This window comes from Scomber japonicus, chromosome 9, assembly GCF_027409825.1.
Source record: "Scomber japonicus isolate fScoJap1 chromosome 9, fScoJap1.pri, whole genome shotgun sequence".
Taxonomy (NCBI): domain Eukaryota; kingdom Metazoa; phylum Chordata; class Actinopteri; order Scombriformes; family Scombridae; genus Scomber; species Scomber japonicus.
Window position 1 is genome coordinate 29,006,224 of NC_070586.1, and position 21,633 is coordinate 29,027,856.

At 38.6% G+C, this 21,633-nt stretch overlaps 1 protein-coding gene across 2 annotated transcripts; it reads left to right on the plus strand.

Moving 5' to 3' along the window:
• Positions 1–1,053: 1,053 nt before the first annotated feature.
• zbtb34 (zinc finger and BTB domain containing 34) lies at positions 1,054–21,034 on the plus strand. 2 transcript variants are annotated; one of them, XM_053325335.1, is made up of 3 exons: positions 1,054–1,140; positions 13,541–13,608; positions 14,235–21,034. In XM_053325335.1, the coding sequence occupies exons 2-3, from the start codon at positions 13,597–13,599 to the stop codon at positions 15,795–15,797; spliced, it is 1,575 nt and encodes a 524-aa protein (XP_053181310.1). In that variant the 5' UTR covers positions 1,054–1,140; positions 13,541–13,596; the 3' UTR covers positions 15,798–21,034. The 2 variants fall into 2 exon arrangements, with proteins under 2 accessions (XP_053181310.1, XP_053181308.1); XM_053325333.1 differs by lacking the exon at positions 13,541–13,608 and having other exon boundaries at positions 1,076–1,140.
• The last annotated feature ends 599 nt before the right edge of the window (positions 21,035–21,633 follow it).

Here is a 21,633-nt window from a genome sequence, read left to right on the forward strand (position 1 = left end):
AAACTAAAGTAATATGTGACTCTCAAAGCTTATCATGAGTTCATATATGACCACATGCCCTTAAAAGTGTTACAGTGACATAACTCAGCTCAACATTTCTTCTTATTTTTAAGGGGTGCAATAGAACAGTTCTGATTGTCTCTTGTTGGTAACCAAATGCTGCCCTCAGGCCTTAGCAGGGTGTATTACTGTATTTCTTTCTCAATTAATCAATTAATTGTGGTCTATAAAATAGTAAAAAATCAGTTTCCTAAAGCCAAGGTGACTTTTTCAGATGCTTTTTTTCAGTTTACTATCACATATGACAAAGAAAAGCAGACACTCTTCACAATTGAGAAGCTGGAAACAATGTGGAAAATTGACTTAATTGATATTTTGATTATCAAAACAGCTGATTAACTAATTGATTAGTTGTAATAAATAAAACCAGTTCATATCAGTAGGACAAGTGTGTGTGTGTTTTTTTGTGGGAGTCATGGTGCACAGCTGGCAATAAGGATTTACTCAAACCCACATCTAAATGAAGAAAAAGTCAAGTCACTTTCACAGACAATCGCAGTTCAAGGTGCTTAACATCTTCATGAAAGCATTTTCTCAACATCATGAAGTCATTGTAAAGCTTTCAAATTTAAGAATACAGAAATACAACAACCAAAAAGGAACACCAAATCAAAATCAAACACACACACAAAAGCAAAACATAATTTTACAGTAAATAAAACATAATAAAATATGAGAACAAATAGATTTAATAAACTAGTTTTCGTATGTTCCCCCTCCATCCATGTTGTAAGTGAAAGCAGATGTATACCGGGATGGGTGTAGTCAGGAGATAAGAGTATACGTTATTTGCTGAAAATAATTTACAGACCTGCTACTTCATATTTAAGTCCTCCCATCACGTCGTGCATTAAGAACATTATGTCTCTGTACATAACAATGACATGAGCATGGGAGGGGCTGCTGCAAAACACATTGATAGAATGAATGCAAAGAGCCAAAAGAACACTTCCTGTTGATGCAAAAAATTGCAGCAGCAACTGTCTGACACATCTGGACTGGAGAGGGGGGGAGGCCTGGCTGTAGTGTTAGCGAGCTACAGAGGGGAATGGACAACGTTTAATGCTCATCTGCAAGAAGGTGAGTTTGGTGGTCTTCAAGTTTGGCTCGGAGTGGTGAACATAATGCGTTTGTACTGTCAGCGTGTTTTTTCCCTTATTGTCAGTTATGGGGAAATGACGATCAGCGGTCGTACGCTAGCAACTAATTGCTAGTGTTAGCCGCTAGCGCTAGCCTCTCGCACTGGTTATCGCAGGATGGTTGCTAGCTGACATAGCGCTAACTGTTAGCATAAGCTAACTAGCGGTAGCACAGTAGCTTTCATAGTTTGTACCTGCGTTCGACGTTGTAACTGAGCTACTTAACGATAATATACTGTCAAGCTTTTGTGTATTTAGAAAAACATGAACAAAGTATAAACGAAGTAATCCAGCGTGCGTGAAAGCAGTGAAGTCGGTGAAAGTTTGCGTTTTTTTTCAGAAATGCTTGCCCGATGTAAGGCTAGCTGATATAGGTAGCCAGTGTGTGCTGCTTGATAGTGGGGTGGTTCGGCCCTGTGAGCCGATGCAGTTTCTTAAATGTAACGTAAATGTACACGTTGCCACAGAAGAGACAAACATTGAAGACAATTGTCAAAAAAAGCGGTGGAAGTGCTTGTCGAGCTAACGCTAGCGACTGCTGTTCCATCAGGCATCAGTAGCTAGCATAGCTAACTTACTTACTAACAGAATGGTTTGCAATAAAGTTTGAGGCACCGCACATTTGCTCCTCAATGTATCTGCAGTGTACCATGGGATTAACAGAAGGTGCAAATGTTCCCCAGGGTCCATGCATGATTAAGCCCACACGGGTAAACACGACTAGTAGTGAATAAGTTAACGCACTAAATGTTTAACAAAGACTTTTAATAATAGTAAACCGTATTTCAATACTGTTATTTGTGTATGATGTGGCGACAGGCCTGTATCTATTGAGTGTGTAAACCTGTATGTACCCACAGCGTTTCACAGGACATCTGTTTACCTGAAAAACATATTAAGATACCAGTATGTTAAGCAGCAACACTTTTGGTGGCTAATGTACTTGTAAACCAATTGGACGCGAAGTTATGACAGGAAAGGACAAAGTGCAGGTACATGGCAGGTTATTCAATACACCTGAGTTCATCCAGGATACAAGCTTTATGTTTACTTTCATTACCGTGACATCAGTTTGCATTGCGTTTAACAGAGCATGTCATTTAAAGGCCTAGTTTGAAAACGACAGAATTGTTTTCTTTTTTCTTTTTCCTGGACTACTGCATTTGAAGCCTGGCTGAATATTTTAACTTCAAGGCATGTCAGAACAGAGTCGAGCCAAACCAATTACGACCTTTGCATGAGTAGGCATTATGGCTTTGCACCCAACCAACCTTCTTTTTTTATAGTCCTGGTTCTGTTTGGGATAAGCAATAAAACTGCATTGGTTTGAAACGCCTGCTGAAATGCGTTACGATTGTGCAATAGAAAGTCTGTAGGTGCCAGGTGAATAAAGTGGTGTCTCGTGTGGTTTGTTGTGTTAATCTGGTAATTCTTAGGAGTTTGAAAACAGAGTCACAGGTTATTGTTTGTACTCATTTCGTCTGACGCAGTTACCAAGCTATACTATAATTCTCGAGAGGATCGTTTTCCCTGATATTTTAAGCAACTTTTACGTTTTACAGTTTTAGGTAATGTGAGAAGCAGAAAAACTGATACTGCATGAAGACATATGCTGTTAAAATGCAGGGTTCCTCTTCATTTCAACAGCAACATTGGCTGCCTCACTTGATTTCTACACAGCCTTTTACAAAACCTAACCATTTGGCGATAGTAAAACTTGTTTCAAGAGCACAGTGTCAAATGTGTCACTGCCAACTGTAACTGAAGTAGTGGAATCACTGCAATGTGGCTTCAGGGAAAAAGACAGTGTAGCGTGATAATATCCGAGCTAATTAGTGCTGGTCATCAGAAGCGCTGTTAACGCTGAGAACAAGATGTGAACGAGAAAATAGGACAACTGGTGCAGGAGGGAAAGGACCAGTTATAGGGGAGTAGACTCAGAGCTCTGCTGTTGTCAATCAACTAGATTCCCTGTCAGTAATCTACTTAAATATGAATTATCGTATAATTCTTTAGGTTTGTCTATACTATGTCCTGTTCGTGCCAAAAGATGACAACCCACAGCTTTGTGACTTCTGGAAAAGGAGTCGTTTATTCTGCACAGAAAGAGAGACTGACAAGACACACCCAAATCCATCTTTTATAGGCGAAGTTACATATGCCAAATCACATCACCGGTTACAGATGTTTCCTGTTTTTAGCCCACACGCTTGGCGTGCAGGCTATCTTGCTTTCACCTATCAAATCCTTGCTTCCAAACCTATCCTTGATTTCCTGCACTCCCTCGCCACGCCTGCACGATATCCTGCTCTTAGGTGTAGTTCTGCACATACTTTGTTCCTTAACTTATCACCAGAATTTAACCTTACCTAACCTTACACCATGGAATAAAAGTGAGATTTTGCTTGTAGCGACTAGATGCTTGAAACAGGGAAGATATCATTTAGCTGTCCTTTTGGATGCCTTTTTTTTGTCGTTAAAAATACAAGCGCCCATCTTATTCCCTCTTAACTCTGAGTGACACCATGTCACTAAGGAGAACTTGATTATTTGATCACTATCAACATACTGGTATGAAACACTGTATAATTGTGTAATTTGTGATTATTCTTACCGCAATTTGAGAATGAATATATTGTTGAAAAAAGGGACGCAAGTATTCAAGACTTCCACTTATGTTCATCTGATAAGCACGCGGGTCGGTTGAAATGAAAGGTCAGCATTTTCTGGTTTTCCAGTTGTTTACTCATAACAAATCAAATAAGAAAAAAAAACCCCAAGGGCTCTACATAAAGACAGTACTTGACTCTGCATACTGCGCTCACCACCAAGCGTAACAATTTCAATAACTCGTGTTATTCTCAGCTCCCCGCATCATACCTTTCCTTTAATGTATCAAAATCAAATCTATTTTTATCTTCTTTTTTTACCATCTGTTTCAACTGCTCTCCCAACCTTTGCTTGTTAAGCAACTCTGTGCTGGGTCTGGTCTGCCCCACAAGCTGTTTTTCAAAGTAGGTTAAATGCTGCTGATGTTGAAGAAAGCACACAATGCTTGGCTGCTGACTTAGATTTTTCTTTAATGTTGTTCTTTTTTTTTCTTGAGTGACATGCTAAAGTTATAGACTTGAAAGCTCTAGGTGACGCCTGTCCACCAGAGTTGTGCCTAATGGTCAGACAGTCACAGTATTTGCAGCATCCTTCATACGTAGCCAAATGAAGCAGCCGTGTCAAACAGGTTTATCACCAGGCGAGGAACTCGAGCCACAGATGGAATTTTTGAGCAGACTTTAAACATTTCAGGTTTTCTCACGTGAGTCAAGCATGTGACCCTCACCCAGCATGTGCATCTCAACCACTGAGCATGCATTCTTTGGCTGCCCTTCAGCTTGGCTCCAGTGTGCATGCTGTTGGCAGCCTCCGCTGAAATGTTGTAGTGTATGAACATGCTGTATCTGAAGGCTGGTAAAGAGGAAGTGGAAGTAATGCACACTTTCTTAATATTCTCCACAGCTTTGCTACATCTTTGCGTCTAGTGCGCCAGGATGAGAACATATGGTTTGTCGGACAGGTGTCTTGGCACGCTTTGGCAACCGGATAAAGTGTTTACGTTCCCAAAGTGCTGACAGGGACTCAATACACAGAAGATCATGCTGAATTGCCAGTGAGGGGCAGGGAGGGAGGTGCAGTGGGAGAGATGGAAGAAGGGCAGATGGAGTGGGGGGGGGGGGTGGTTTAAGCTGGAGAACTGACACATACGCTGTTTTTAACAACATAAGTATTTGCCTTTACTATCAGAATTGTAGCAAGTATGGTAAAATTATATTTCAATGTGGTGGTACTCCAAAATGAGGTTTAACTAGTCCTACTCAGAATCGACCAGCTCAAGTCAATATATTATTGTGAGGTGGTGCTATGTGAGAACAGTGGAGAATGTGTTTCAATGCTGGGAGAGTCAATCGTCACGTATGCTCACCAGCAGGAAAGACAAAGATCAGCCAGCCTTATTAATAATTAGGTAGAAAAACGGTTGCCTTAGTGTCAATACTGACGCTTACACATATATCCACAAGGCCTCAAAGAAAGGCTTCATGCAAGACTTTTTACGAACACTTGGGTCATGCTCAGTTTCCACGTAGAACCAGATTTTCTTCTCTCTCTGCCAAGTGGAACGTATACCCTCATATCACAGTTATGATTCACCAGTTAGTGTACGTTACACACCAGTACATTATGTTATCAGTTGCAAGCAGTTGGACTATGTTCCTTTCGATTTGCTGCTTAAGGATGGCAATGAATGAACATAGAATGACAAATGCAATTAATATATGACAAACAATGAAATGAAATCAAATTGGATTATCTTGTTTCCTTTGGTTCTCCCACTCATTGTAATCCTTGAACTTGATCCTGTTTATGTTGTGGTACACCAAGAAAACAACCAGTTTATTTTGAGCATTCCTTTTGTTTGAGAAGAAGCTGCCTAGGCAGAAATTGAATACTTGACTTGCACATACATATATACCAGTACTAAGCACTATACAGTCTGGTCCAAAAGTCTGAGACCAGTTCCCCATGGGACAGTATGTGGTTGTTTGTGGTTGAGTATGTATGTGTATGCATGTATCTGTGTTTGTGTGTGGTTGAGCATGTATGTATCCGGTAGTCACCATACTTTAACTGGAAGTTGCTATCACAAGATGGCACGCCATCTGTCAATAAACGCAAAAGAAAAGGGCGGCGATGAGACTGGTGGAGTCATAAAATGCATTATGATGGTTAACAGTCCAGCTCAGGCTGAAGCTGTCTCGTTGCTTCAGGATCTGCTTACATCTCCCTCTGAGATCAATACCATTGCAACAGCTGTGGAAAAACAATAGTAGTCAAGTATCAAGCACTGTTTATCTAAATGTGGAAAGAGAGCTAAAAGGGTTATTTCAACCACTGGGATCACACAGCAGTTACTGACTCAACAGAGAATTCTCAAATTCGGTCACCCAGTCTGCTCGGCGTAGCACGCGCCAGTATTTCGGGACATGGAGGTCCAAAAGAAGACAAAGGTGAGTTGTTTTTTTTTCTATGATGTCCAAATGTTACATTAGTTTGCTGCTTCAGAAAATCCCCCCTTCATACTTTGTTAATAAAATAGAGAAGGAATGCAATATAGCCTACATTAGCCTGCTAAATTCCCACATTTTGCAAGTAGCTAGCTAAGTATTAGCCTTCTACAATTACAAAAACAACAGTAACATTATAGGGTCAGATTTTATTCTCTTGTAAAACAAGGAATGCTTAAAAACATTATTAAGCGCTACCACAGTCCAAATGATAAAAATGTCCACTCAGTTGGGAAAAGAGGGAAACCAGACTGTTCCTGTCTCCTGTAGAAAGCTGTTCAGCATTATTCTAACCTGATGGAAAACAACAGAAAATCTGTCTGTGTTCTATTACCTAGCTAACTATTTATCCTCAGACACCACTTTTAAGACTAAAATGTTTTAGAGGTATTTGTATTATTTTAAACTCAGTTGTGTATAGGCAATCAGAAAAAAAACAACTTAAAGGAAGCACCTTTACATAGTCAAGGAGAACCATGCATAAGTTAGAGCTCCCTCATGCTATGTTCACACTCTTAACTAGTACCTACAAATATCTATTTGTAACAGAATACTAAAGTTCTTTCATGTGCTCAGTGTTATCAGTGCATTTTTTATTGTTTGTTGTAGACTTGCTTGCTTCTACCGCTTGGTAGCAAAACAGTGATCTTGGTTTCTGCATGAATCTGGGCATCATACTGCAGTTCCTCTAAGATCAGAAATGTAACACGCTTTTTTCACACCTTGTAGAGCGAGCTTCCTAAACATAGATAGCAGGCTACTGTTAAGTTGTATGTCATTTTCTCAAATGATGAAGTTTGGCTTGAAAATTGATTTGCATTTATGTTACTCCTACTTATCTTTTTATTATAATTGCATTTTCAGAAAAGCTAATTCATCTGAAGAGATCCCTCATAAGGACATTTTGTCAACAGAGAGCAACACCAATGCAGGTTTAACACAGACTGTGCATCTGTATGGGATGTAACTATTCAGGGATTTAAACTTCTCAGGGCCTGAGTGAAGAAGCTGTGGACCTCGGTGGGCCTAAAAGGGAATTTATCCATCGGCACTTGATTCAGCAGGTATGTTTTTCGATTAGATTACAAATACATTTAAATACATGCACTTATTGACACCAAGTAATTAAAGAATAAGCTGTCTTAATTGGAAAACACTGAATTGTGTCATTTTTGTATTAGTATTTTTTTGCATAACTTCCGATTATTATATTCACATGAGCTTCCCTATTTTGTAGGGAAGCTCATAGATTTGAGTTTCAAGATGAGCCATGTGAAAAAACTAACCCAAATTATTTCTTCACATTTTTTGGGGGGAATGTAGAGCTCTACCACAGTCCATAAAGTTTTAGATCACAGTTCATAAAGTTAAACAGTAAGTGAACACTCAACTATAAATGGTGTACCATTAACTGCTTCAAATTATTGTTTACCTGAAAATCTATAAACACAGACAGCACAGTATCTTCAATGTTGGGGCCAAAATCACTAAGTGAAATCTTGATCTTAATTACAAAAATCTTACAAATGTGAAAAGATTATTGTGTTTCAACTAGTATGACTCATATCATTTTACAACTGTATGTAGGAAGGTGAAGTCATTAACCTACTTGTCACCATGTGATGTTAATCAAACCTATTTGGGATGATTTAGTTGCTTTTTAAGAAACATTTCTGATGAGAGTAATGTTTAAAGTCTCAGATTGTCATTGTATCCAGTGTATTGTGTGAGTGCCAGCTGTTGAGTACATGTACTAATGCCTTGTTTTGATTTATTTTTTCCAGCTATTAGAGAAGATGGACTTTAATACTGGGAGAGCTGTTGCTCCTTGCCTGGTTCATGCTGGACATCCACCAATTTTCCTGCCCAGTACCACAATGTTAGGCAGCATAGTGGAAGGGCCAGATAGGTGCAAACCTGCTTTTGAGGGCATAGCAAATTTTGAGCTTCATGAGAAATGTTTGACTGTAATTCGATTAGGTTTGAATCTCTTTTATTCATCTTGTTTTATAGCAAATTCAGGAACATTTTGATTTATAATAATTTAATTAAAGATAACACAAAAACTAAGGACATTTGTTTAGTAGATTATTTCTTTGTTGTAACAATGCTTCTTGGCAAAAAGTCTTATACCAACTACTTTTTAAATGGTGCCACACTTGTAAGGAACATGCATTTGTGGGATGAGCAGCAGAGCTGAGCTATGTGGGTTGCACCCATGAAAGATTTGCCAAATCTTCTCTGCCAATGCCGAACAGCTTATTCTGCTATTGACTCTTGTTTGGTGGATTGGATGACTGAAGTCTAAAGAAACAAGACATATTTGCAATTTAACAATTTATTCATTTAACAAAGAGGAGCCTCAGTAGTGTGTGGAAGAACCATACACAGCCACAACAGCCTTGTGTTGGTCACTCTGGCATTAATCTCTGCGTTGAGATAAGGCTTCCGCCAGTCGGATCGGCTATATCGGATTGGCCGATATTTTGCGAAGAAGTTCCACAACACCGACATTTGTTTGTTTGAATCCAACAGCTAATTTTGAGCCCTGTCACGATGTGATGGACACTAATTTTTTTGAATCTTGAATCATTTGCTGTCGGATTCAAACAAACATGTCGGTGGTGTGGAACTTCTTCGGAGTAAATGATAAAACACAAGCTATTTGCAATCTGTGCAACACTAAAGTACCTTGTGGGGGAGCATCTGCAAAATGTTCCAACACCACAGATTTAATCAGGCACCTGGATAAGGAACACAAGACAACATTGCAACGTTTGCTGGCATACTTTGATCCACGCTACCTTGATTGTTAATCATTGACAAAAATGCTTGAGAATACTTTTGTTTATGCTCAGTAAACAGTAAATTTAAAAGTTATTTAAATACACATATTGCTCCCTCACGTGAACGGATCGGTGATCGGTTTATTTACTCTCACTAATCAGTTATATGCCCCAAAAATTCTGATCGTGTAAAGCCTAGTTGAGATTGCCTCCAATGATGACAAGCCTCGTTTTTCCAGTTAGGGAGATGCCACCCCACACCATCACACTGCCTCCACCAAAGAATGCAGAGAAGATTTGCCAAATCTTTCATGGGCGCAACCCACATAGTAAGCTCTGCTGCTCATCCCACAAATTCATGTTCCTTACAAATGTAGCACCATTTAAAAGGGAAATAAACAGGCTTTCCAATGGTAAGATTTATTGCCAAGAAGCATTGTTACAACAAAGAAATAATCTACCAAACACAAATGACCTTACTTTTGGTGCTATGTTTATCTTGCTGTTGCAGTCATGCTGCATAGTATTCCTTCAATAGTTTATGGATACATATTAATTTTGTTTTTACATTGTTTTAATTATTTTTTACAAATCAAATAATTGTTTACCACCAGAGCCTATGAAATTCCTTTTTTTTTCTTTTTTTAAATCGTAGCAAATTCAAGTGATGTCACTGCCAATGCCTTTGTGACTTGCATGTGCGCTCTAGCAGTTGTTTTGCTCAGTGATTGCTCATAAAAGTAGTTTTTTTTTTAACAGGATATATTTTATGATTTTTAAAGCAAAGCTTGTATACATAGCTCTTCTTTTTTGGTTGACTTAAGGCTTTTTGATATGCTGTATTGTCCTTCATCACACGCCCTTATCTCTTTTTTTATGAAGTACAATTTGTAATATTGAATATCTCCAATACCACTATAGTGGTGTTTTAATTACATTTCTTTTAATAATTACAGTACTACATGTTTTAAGAATTCTATTCCTTAGTCCTGTGCAGTTGTCTATAAACATTTTCAAATTTCTGTAAAAATATTATTTCCTGTAATTGTCATTCTTGTAACATGGGTTATGGCAATAGCTCTATTGTCTGTGTCATTAAGGTTGCAAAATGTCCAAAAGACAATCCACTGGCCTTGTTCTTAACATAGTAGAGAACAATTTGCAACAGCAATAGTCATTCTGAGGAGTGTTTATACTGCTTGTGAATGTGATTCCATGCCCCCTTGACTGTACTGTGGGGCTGTGAGATATCATATGACATCAGACAAGTGATGTCGCACCATCAGCATCTTGCAATTTGCAGCAAGGCCATAACATCAATATCACTGCATATATCCAAGATGACCCTCAATACAGTCCAGGGAAGGTAGGCTACAACACTGACAGTGTAAATACTTGTATTTCCCCACCTGACCTCAGAGCTCAGAAGCAGAGCACAGTTGAATCACAAAATGTTTTCAACAACACAAATATAGGTCCTTGATATTGTTTTTTTTTTAACTTTGTTTGGACGGATTTGTAGCCATGTGCATTTTAGTAAGACTTATTCACTGAAACACAACTGTGCTTCCCAGGTTTTGAGGACTGACAACTCCTGACATTCTCAAAGATACATCAGTATCCAGAAGCATTTCATCCTGTACTCTGTTATCAACCAGCTCAACTCACAGTTGACAGGTTGGATGACTTGTTTAATATTCGCTGGTCATTGGCAGGAAGCAACAAGCGAGCACATGAGAACCAGATGGTTGCTTTTTGGAGGAACTGCTTACGGGATGCTGAAGGTAAACAGAGAATACCTCAGGCAAATGTAGGAAAACAAGGTGCCCACACATTATTCTTAGTGTAAATTACTTATTAATTAAAGTTACAATCAATGGGAATCATTTATGTTTTGTATTAATAGGTAAATAAAGTTTTCATGTGTGAAATCCATTCTTGGGTGTGGGCCATTATTTCTTTTTCTCAATTCTTAAAAAATGATATACCCAGTGCCTAAGTGAACGTTAAGCTATTTTATTGTTGTGATCAACCTTTTTTATATGACTCTAGAGGAAGGACCAAAGAAGCTTGGAAGACGTCTTAGCTACAGGCTCAAACAACGCCCCTCCCATGGGAAAGTGACACTGCAATTTTCCCGAAAGTAATTTTTGGGCCTCTGGCAACCTTAAGCATGTCCAATATGCACCAAGCCAGTGGGGCACCAATGGTAGAAGTCCATGTTTAGTTATAGGTTATGTTTTAAAATGCATTTGAGCTGTTAAGATAATCAGTAATGATCTTGTAATAATTTTCCTATAATTTAAAATTGAGTATATTGGAAAAAAAGTAAATGTGTTGTGTATTGTGTATTTACATTTTACTCAACTACAACAATGTTCAGTTTTTTTTCCCCGATTTGCTTTTCTCTTCAGCGGCTGATGCAAGGGCAGATTTGTTCTGTTTCTAAATAAATATGTCACATCTGAACTGACAGCTTACTTTTAGCTCAATACATGAATATAAACCTGAAAAAATGTTATTAAATGTAATCTGTGTGACTATTTATTGTGTTCTTGAGTGAGACTAATTTCACAAGGTGAAGTAAATGAATGTCCTAATAGCCTATCACCCAGCGCAACTCCACTGTCATTTTAAATGTGTCAGCTCTATACTGTACTTTTTTACAGGAGAAAACTATGGCAGGTTTCTCCAGGCCATGTTCTAAAAACAAATTTTGGCATAACAACAAATAAAGCTTTCATGCATCATTACTTGATATTCAAACTGGTTGTCAGTGTAGTGGTGCTTTGATTTCAAATCAAATTTTCCTCAAGCAATAACACTCAAGACTGGATTTTGTTGTCATTATGGAGTCCAACAGGCTAAATAGTGGCTTCTGTGATGTCTAGAACCTACATTTCTACAGCTGCTCCTGTCTCCATCAGGTTACACCATTATTCCCACCTGTCTGTAATTTCTGGAACTAAAATGTGACAACGGTCTACTTTATACAAAATTTACAAGGGCCAAAAATAACTCAATTCCATTAATTGTTTCTATGGTTGCATCATTCACGGGCTGTGATTGGTTTGCTTGATAGCAAAAAAATATACAGCGTAATAATTATTAAATAGAACAATGTTGTGTGACAATCATGTGCTTTACAACAAAAGACTGCAGAAACTCAAAATCTTCTAGTCAAAATAAATCTCATTACACTTAAAATAAAAAAACACCAAAAAGTAACTTTTAAACAACTTTCACTTGTTTCAAGCACATTCACTTGAAATAAGTAGCTCAATCTGCTGTGGAGCAAGTTTTTTTTAAATACTTGTCTGTGTCATACCTGGGAAGGCATTGCACCGTGACAAAACACGACGTGATAGAGAGATGCAGAACTTTCGAAAGGTGCATGACGGCGTCGGGGCACTGGCGTAGTAGCGGTGTGGAGGTTACGTAGAAACATAAATCAACCTTTAATTCCGCCCACAACCTTTCAATCCTCTGATTGCTGACACTTTCCATGCCAAGGTCACACCTCACTCTAGAGGGCAAGCCAAAGTTCTGAACTCCTTCCTGGAACAGACACACTACACTGGACACCATGTTATCATCAAGACATTCTAGATACACAATGGTGTGACTGTAGCTATCGATGCAGCCATGGAAGGCTATTCTTCATCTCACAAACTTGTGAATACCATCAATGCCTGTCAAGCAGATGGCAGACGTTGAATGAAAATGTGTGGATTAATTTGCTTGTAGGCCAACCTTTTAAATAACACAAGACTTTCCATGGTTACAATCAATTTATAAAGTGTGTTAGTATGTAACAAGGTGGTCATCAGCTCTGTGTGTGTGTGTGTGTGTATGAATGTATTTATGTATGTATGCATGTGTGTACATATGTATGTATGTGCATTAGAATATGCATGTATATACAAGTGCTTAGTACTGGTATGTATGTTTCAATTCTGGCCTAGACGGCTTTTCATACTTTTGTACTTTTTGTATGTCACACTGAAATAAATGTATCTGCCATATGGTGTTTGCCATATGAAAGTGTATCTATATGCTGTATGCATGGTGTTATGATTATAAATGAACAGTTGTTGGTTAACAGATGTCTGTTGTTAGTTTATGAAGAAGCAGTAGATTGAGAGATTGAAAATGATTGAACATCTCAATAATTTGATGTGGCTGTTGACAGTCTCTCCAGTGGCAATTGCTGCTGGATATTATTCAGATTTACTTTCCCAACACAACACAGTTTTTTACTCTATATTGTTGGCCAGTGAATGAATTATGTAAAACTGTGAATTAGTAATTGAGTTTGGGCACATGCACCATGCACTATAGGACAGTCTGTAGCCTAAACAATATGCCATCATAATCGGGGTACTTAAACTTTCTTTAAAGATTTCTGTATTGTTTCCTTTTCCTTCCTCAACAATAGAGCCTGGCCGGTACCGGATTATTGAGGCTGAGGTCAAAATCAACATATGAGAGTTCATGGCAATTATGGCAAGTTACTTTTGGACACACTATTATGAATCATTAATAGGAGTGAAAAATACTGATTACAATCTCTGTTAGGTTTGCAACATAATGTAGAATAGGCCAATACAAAAAGAGATATTGAAGGGAGAGCTACAATGGAGTAAAATGAAATCTTAGAAGGTTGAAAAATGTATATTGTCTCATAATATCATATCACCCAACCCTAGAACTAAAGATAAAAATATGAGTACAACTATATATATTTTAAACATAAGTTAAGACAAATATACTACCTGTAATGATTTTATGTCCTGTAGAGGTAACAATTTAAAATGTTTTTTAATTTGTATATTTTTGTAATTTGATAACATTAACATTTAAACCAACATATGTGTGTTATCTGCTGCTATTATTGGGGTTATACTGTATGTGAAGTACAGTTTGCTTAGGATATGAAATGCTGTATTTGCTGCAGTGCATTTAATGTTTCTTTTGACATAGGTTTTGTTACAACCTGTATTAAGTAACCCTTGTGAGTTTGTAACTGTTGATAATTCTATTGAAGAAAGGGGGGGAGGCGTTTTGGGGATAAATTGAAATGTTGCAATTTCAATAAACCATCTTTTTTTTTTTTTGTCTTTTGTCATCAGGCTGTCGACAAACTGGAGAAACATATCCAAGACATGGACGACGGCAGCTACATCGAGTTTGATGTGCCGGAGTTCAGCAACACGGTTCTAACCCAGCTCAATGAGCTGCGGCTGCAAGGGAAGTTGTGTGACATCATCGTTCACATTCAGGGCCAGCCATTTCGAGCCCACAAGGCTGTGCTGGCAGCCAGCTCACCCTACTTTCGTGATCACTCAGCGCTCAGCACAATGAGTGGCCTTTCCATCTCGGTCATCAAGAGCCCTGAGGTTTTCGAGCAGCTTCTCGCATTCTGCTACACAGGTCATATGTCCCTGCAGCTCAAGGATATTATCAGTTTCCTCACTGCTGCCAGCTTTCTGCAGATGCAGACCATCATTGACAAGTGTACCCAAATCCTTGAGAGCATCCACTCCAAGATCAGCCTCCCAGTTAATGTCTGCAGCCCAGAGAAGGACGACTCGCAGACCAGCCGCAATGGGGTCAATGACAGCAACCTCTTTGTAAACCCTACCCAGATCTCCCCCCCTTACTACTCCCGGCAGAGTCAGGCAGGATCCGAAGCACGCTTGGAGCTGGCAGGAAAAGGCCTGGGCCGGGGGCGACAGCATCAAGAGGAAGGCCAGTCGGACCGTGGCAGTAGTGATAGTGTGTCAGAGCATGATGCTCCCATGGAGGGAGAAACAGAGCAAGTGGAACTTATTGGCAAAGATGGGCAAGTAACTGATGTGCATGTGAAGATAGAGAAGACTGAGAGGCCCACTTACTCAGATAGTTCCTCAGCTGGTGATGATGGCTACCACACAGAGTTGGTAGATGGAGAACAGGTATTAGCTGTTAGTGTGGGTTCTTATGGTCCTGTCATCCAGCCTGCTGCCTATTCTTACTCAGGGCTGTCCTCCTCATGCTTTGTCAACCTTAGCAACTCCAGTCCTTCCCGCTCCATGCTCAGTGGGTTCAGAGGTGGGCGAACCAGGGGAAAGCGCCCCCTGGCCATCCCAGCAGGGGTGCTCAGTCATATCAAACCAGGCTCAGATGATGGTGAATCAGCTGTGGGACCCACAGGGCTGGAGAACGATGTGCGAGAGCGTAGTCTGCGGAGTCAGTGGTACCCCTACAATGAAAGACTCATTTGCATCTACTGTGGAAAGACCTTCAATCAGAAAGGGAGCCTGGACCGTCACATGCGCCTGCACATGGGAATTACCCCATTTGTTTGTAAATTCTGTGGCAAGAAGTACACAAGAAAAGACCAGCTGGAGTACCACATCCGGGGCCACACAGACAACAAGCCCTTCCACTGTCAGATCTGTGGCAAATGCTTCCCATTTCAGGGCACCCTTAACCAGCACCTGAGGAAGAAGCACATAGGAGCATCAGAGGGCAGCAATCATATGGACTCTCCAGAGACGACGGAGGGAAGCTCGGGTCAGAAGGACCAAGAGGATACATCTGAGGGGATGGCCTTTGAGGCACAATATGCAGAAGAGGCACCAGCCAGCGAGATGGAGGAGAGTTCAAAATGCAGTCCAGAGGAGGCTCAAGCATCGAGATGTGATTTTTAGGTCCTGCTTCAGGTTTAAGGAAGCTTTAAGAAATGTTAATTTCAGCTCAACTTAAAGGACTTTTTTTCTTTTTGAATCAGCTCCCTCTGCTAAGGACATTTCTTCCGTCAAGGGTTTCTGTCCATTTTGTGAAAGTTAGGTGTTGAATGCAGAGAGCAAATGGGTGCTTTGTAGAAATTTGATTCTTTCAAGCAAAGGGAGTTACTTAGGGAGCTACAACTTACTATTTTTGAGGAGGTCCCAATAATCAAGACCCCCTAAATAATTTCTCTTTTTATCTTTCCATGTTTTTTTTTTTAAACATATTTACAGAGTTATATAGGCATGTTGCAATAATTGATAATGTGAAAGCTCTGGTAAGATGCTTGTCATATCACCTTTTTACCTGACCTGTTTTTGCACATGTGGCCACAGGAGGTCACTTACTCACAAGGAATGATTTTCTGCCAGTGCAAAGCTTCGTGTGACATATCTGTTCAATACCTCATGATGCAACTACATACTCATAACAGACAGTATTTTAACTTAAATGAAACTCACCAGGTTCTACCTCATAGCCAAGAACCTACCAGGCACAGACGTGTTCACCGTTTGAAATCCATTTTCAGTTATATGTACAGTATCTTATTGCCAAACCCTGTAAAGAATATTCTCTCAACACAAAGCCTTGATACTTAGGGGAAATATTCCTTGATGATTGTATGGATTAGGGACAAAGTCCATGTCAAATGTTTGGTGATCAGCCAGGTTAAAATGATGATTAAGAAGGTGCTATGTTAGGAGTGCATTAAATTTTGCTAGCTTACATATGTGTTTGTTTTTGGCAAATGCAGAGATTAGAGAAAAAGAATGGCCCTGTATACTTCCATGATTTAGCTGTCTTTATAATGTTTGTTCCACAGAACACTTAAGGATTTTATCTTTAATCACTACTAGAGAAGTCACTCTGTTGGCCAAGGTGCGGTTTTAGAGGCTGTCGTCCATGAAATGGGTGAATTACGTCCATACAATGAAGTCATTTGTATTCCTCTATACTCTGGTGGCAGATTTATACTGAATTATAATATGTGTAACATGTTTTGTCCTGAGGTAGGCTTCTTCTACGTTCAAACTCAGTGTCTAACAGAGACAAGAGTACTCATTGTCAACTCAGCACATTAAGGAACAGCTCCGAATCTGTTCACATAAATCAATAGTATGCTAGTCTCAATAATATGCAAACAGAAAGAACTAAGGAATCTCAGCCATTCTGAAATGGTTTTTCTTCCATTGTTTGAAAGAGCAATTTGTGTTTTTTTTTTTTTTTTCTTTTTCCCTTTTTCGTCATTCTGCCCTACCTTTATGATGGGACGGATGATATGTGATCTTTGTTCTCTGCATTGTTACGGGGTCAAATGCAGAATTGGAATATGTTTTCCTCATTTGTCTATCCTACTTTATGGTGTTGGCATAGACTTGGCTAGATTAAGGCTAAGAGGTAAATATTGTTAGAGGTAGCTGGTGATCCAAAGTATTGATGCACTTTGCAGAGTTAGTAGGCAGGATGGGTGTCATCCCTCTTACAAAATTAGCTAATCTCTGTCTTAAGTCTGATACGGCAGTGTCAGAGTAGTACTATCCTCACAGCAGTGATTTTTCCTCCGGGTAAAAGTCAGTACTACATGATGTGAGCTCAAATGAGACTCTGCAATCACATTAATACTATTGGCTACAAGTCATGCATATGACAACATTGTATTTTATCTATAATATTTGAACCATGGGGGTTGGGGAAGCTATTAGTATATAGTCTTGGTTTTATTTCCATTGTGATTTAAAAGAATCTGCATTCACGGTAAATGCATAAAAAGGCACTTATAAGGCCTGATTGATTATCCTATCATAGCATTTTGCAAATTTAATACTCAGCTGGGTGGTCCTTTTTGTGCTATCCTGCTTTATTTGCCATCCAGCTATTTAACTTTTTTGAAGAGCACCTGCTATATGCTTCTATTTGGTTCCATCTGGTCCATGCTGAATTTGTGTCAATGAATTGAGTTTGATTATTTTCCAGTTTTCATATGATTTTTTAAAAAACTTTTTGTGCATTTTTGTGGGAGAATATTTTGTTTTCTCAATGATGTCTTACGTCAAGAGTGCAGTCCTTTTTATTCCACTGAATGTGCGGTCATCGTCGCTTCACTCATTGACAGTAAAGATAGCAAACCAAATTTTAGGGAATTTTGCAAGAATCGGTATAGCTAGCTTTTCATTATCTTTTTTTGTACGGATTTATCACTAACACGTTTGGTCATCGTCACCCTCAGTCTGTCAAGCCTATAGATTCTTTTTAGATGAATGTTTACTAAGTCAAGTTTATTTTCTGCCAGCTGCTGATGTGTTGTACAGATGTGACAGCTGATCTGACCTCACCAAAATCAGCTGCTGACTAATTATAATCTGCCTATGATGACTCTTGCCCTTCATAAACAGTAGAGGAAAGGAGGAAATGAGTGCCCTCTTGCGATACTGTCAGTAATGTTTTGTGAGTACAAGGTACAAACTGCTAAAGTAATTTTGTGCCAAGAGTTCACACCAAAGACTAATAGGTGATTTTTAGCAGTACAGTTTTCGTGTATTTCGTAATTGAATGCTTATTAAGAAAAATAGGTTCTTACTTTTAATGTAGGCCTAGTTCATGGCTATTTGCAAGGAATGTACGTTCCCAGCTTAAAACAATCACTTGTGTAAAATTTGAACAATTTGCTAAGAAGGCATTAAGCAGCTAAGTCATAATTAGCTTCATCTATTAAGCCATAAACAGTGGACAATATAAAAGTTGTGCAATAGGTATTGTAATTGTTTAAAGCCAATGTAAACAAAAGAGAGAATACTTCACAAAAAGTGGCATCTTAAACTTAGTGCCTTGCCACAAGCTTTACATTGTAGATTCTGGCACTTCGATTTCTGTGCCTCTTTCCTTTTTAAATTGATTGAATAGAGAGATTATAATCAAATGCGGCCACATGGTTTATTGTAAAGTGGTTCTAGAAATGAATAGAAATATATAATGTCTCGTCCAGTTTGTACTTTTTCAGCTTCAGTTCTGCTCCCTGCTTTTATCGCTTTTTAAAAATCATTTGGTTAGTTTTTTGTTTTTTTTTTGTCAGGGAAGGACGACTGATTATAAAGTAGCAATTGATTACAATCAAATGAGGCAGACTTGTTCCCTGCAAGCCTTTGCCTCATGTTCATAGACTATACTGTATCCCTCCTCTCTAACCACTGAGGACATTTTTTGCAATGTACTGTAGTTTTAGACATTTCAAATAAGGAAGGAGATGCATGAGAAACACAAATCTACTTCCTCTCTGTTCTCTCAGAGCATCTGGCAAGGTAACAGCTGTTTTTTTTTTTGGTTTTTTTTAGCAGATAAACAATATTTGTGGAAGAAAAAAAAACAAGCTTACCCTCATATACTGTAGCTGAATTGCACGTCGCTCAACCACAAAATTGTATAAAATTGCCAATGGATCATTTTAAAACTTGAGTTCTTGTCATCAGTTGTGCACTTAGTTTTTCGTTGATTATACATAAGAATTCCATCCGGACAGTCTAGTGTATTTCTGTAGTTACCCTTAAGGAGCTCAGCTATAATGGCCTCAGTCACTTGGGTAGGGACCTTTTATCCCCTTAAATGGTGCTTTTAGACTAGTCAGGTTATTTTTTTGTTCTTATCAAATGAGTAAGTCCATGTATTCATCAAAGATGAATGGAGGTGAAACTGTTAAAATGCTTTTCATGACCTATAGTTACTAAGTAAGTAATTGTAGACACACATACAGATCCAACTGAACTTGAGACACACACACACACACACACTCGAATTGACTCTTTGTCAACTCTTTGTTCTGCGCTTATGAGAGGAACAGGAGAAGCATTATGGGCCACAAGTAATCAAAAGGAAGTGTTTACAGGAAAGGCTGTCAGACTACTTTTTAAAATTGCAGCTCGTCCTTATTCCTTTTATAATAAACTCACTTCAGGTAGTTTACGAACACTGATACAGGCTTAGAAAAAAATCTTAAGTCTTCCATAGCTTTTCTGTCAGTTTCTGTCCACTGTGTATTATTTAAAAAAAGAAAAAAAAGCAATAACCTTTTTAAAAGTGGTGTATTGGGATCATCAAGCATATTAAAAATATTGGCCTGTCATATGTCAAACAAACTGAATGTCAGGGAGCTGTTGAATTGAAGTAGGACCAGGACAATTTGATATTGATTTATTTTTTATATATTTTTTGAAACTTTGGACAGGTTGACTTCCTCTTCCGAAAAAAAATTGATATATAAATGAACAACTGGTGTTGCTTGCTGGTGATCTAAAAGCTCATTGAAAAAATCCAGTGGTAGTCAGTGAACTGCAACACTAGAACTGAGCGTGTGGTTCAGTCATCAACTCAGTGGCACTGTTCAGAGTTGCACCTCCAGCTGTGTCAAATAATGAAAGGGATTTTGGGCTGTATAGCCACTGTTTGGGAGTGGGCTACCTGTTGTCACGTTAAGGTTCAGTGGTCTTCTTTGGATCCTCAGGCACTGAGACTGTAGTTGTAGTTGTTCAGGATCAGATGGGAATTGTTCAGTCTAACTATTGTTCCTTTTTCCTTTTACAACTCCCTAAACTCTGCACTATAATGTCTCTGGCTCATATGTATTTGGTGACAAGGCAAAAAAAAACTTAGAACTCAGGGTATCTAGTGTTAAAAGTGGTCTCATTGGACATGCATCTTATGTCCATAGTATAATTGTGCACTTCTTTTCAGGTGGGGAAACAAGTCCTCAGTCAGTGGTTCCCATTCCCAAACATTCTGCCTCAAGGTCTCAATGAGCCCATATTTTCCACAGAGCTGAAGCTCGAGGACCAGCGGAGACCATGAACTGAACCATGACAACAGATCTGCCCTAACTCCTGTTTTGTCCACTCTACATACAACCTCACAACCCAACTGTGAACCTCAGAACTCTACTGTTTTGTACAACTATGAAGTAAATGAAGCTAGCTAGAGCTGATGTTGTATCTATTGCCATTTATGAATTTATTTTATAGCATGAAATAAAAATATATTTATTCAAATTATATATTTTACTCATAATCATTCTGTGCTGCTTCATTTTGGTTCTTAAGCTTGTAAATTGCTTTTTTATTATATAAAAAATGTCAATAGAATAATGCGTTTGTTTGTAAAATAAAGACGCTGATTTGGCTCTGATTTGTCTTTTGTGTGTCTCACAAGTGGACTGATTATTATTCATTTTAATGTGCATGAAAAGTGTAATTATCCAGATCAAAGTCTTCATTGCTTCCAAAGGGCACATCCACCATTTAAAAGGGAAGATTACAGTATGTTGTGTGAATAAGAGTTAATAGTTAAATATGTTTTGTTAATGTGTATAACATTTAATTATATTCAGACTGTGTCAGCATGCATGAAATTCACGTCAACTGGAGTGATACGAGTGTGTGATGTATGTGCAACTTTGACCCTCCAGAGGGAGCTAGAGAATAACAAATACAACTTAAAAGGTCACCCATCTTCAATCCCTTAACGTCTGCAGTGTTAATGTCTAGATGAGAAGCATATTTGTCTCAGAGTTAAAACATCATTTTGACCCAAAAGTCCAGGCTGTTAACACTCAAAAAATGTTTCCGAAACAAACAGCCCAGGCAACTGCTGTGAAAATCAAATTAAAATACATTTTGATGGATGAGAATGAGAAATCCAGATGTCTGAAGACATCTTTCCCTCTTTTATGTTCTCTTGACGTGAATGATCTTTGTCTTGTTTGGAGCTGTTACA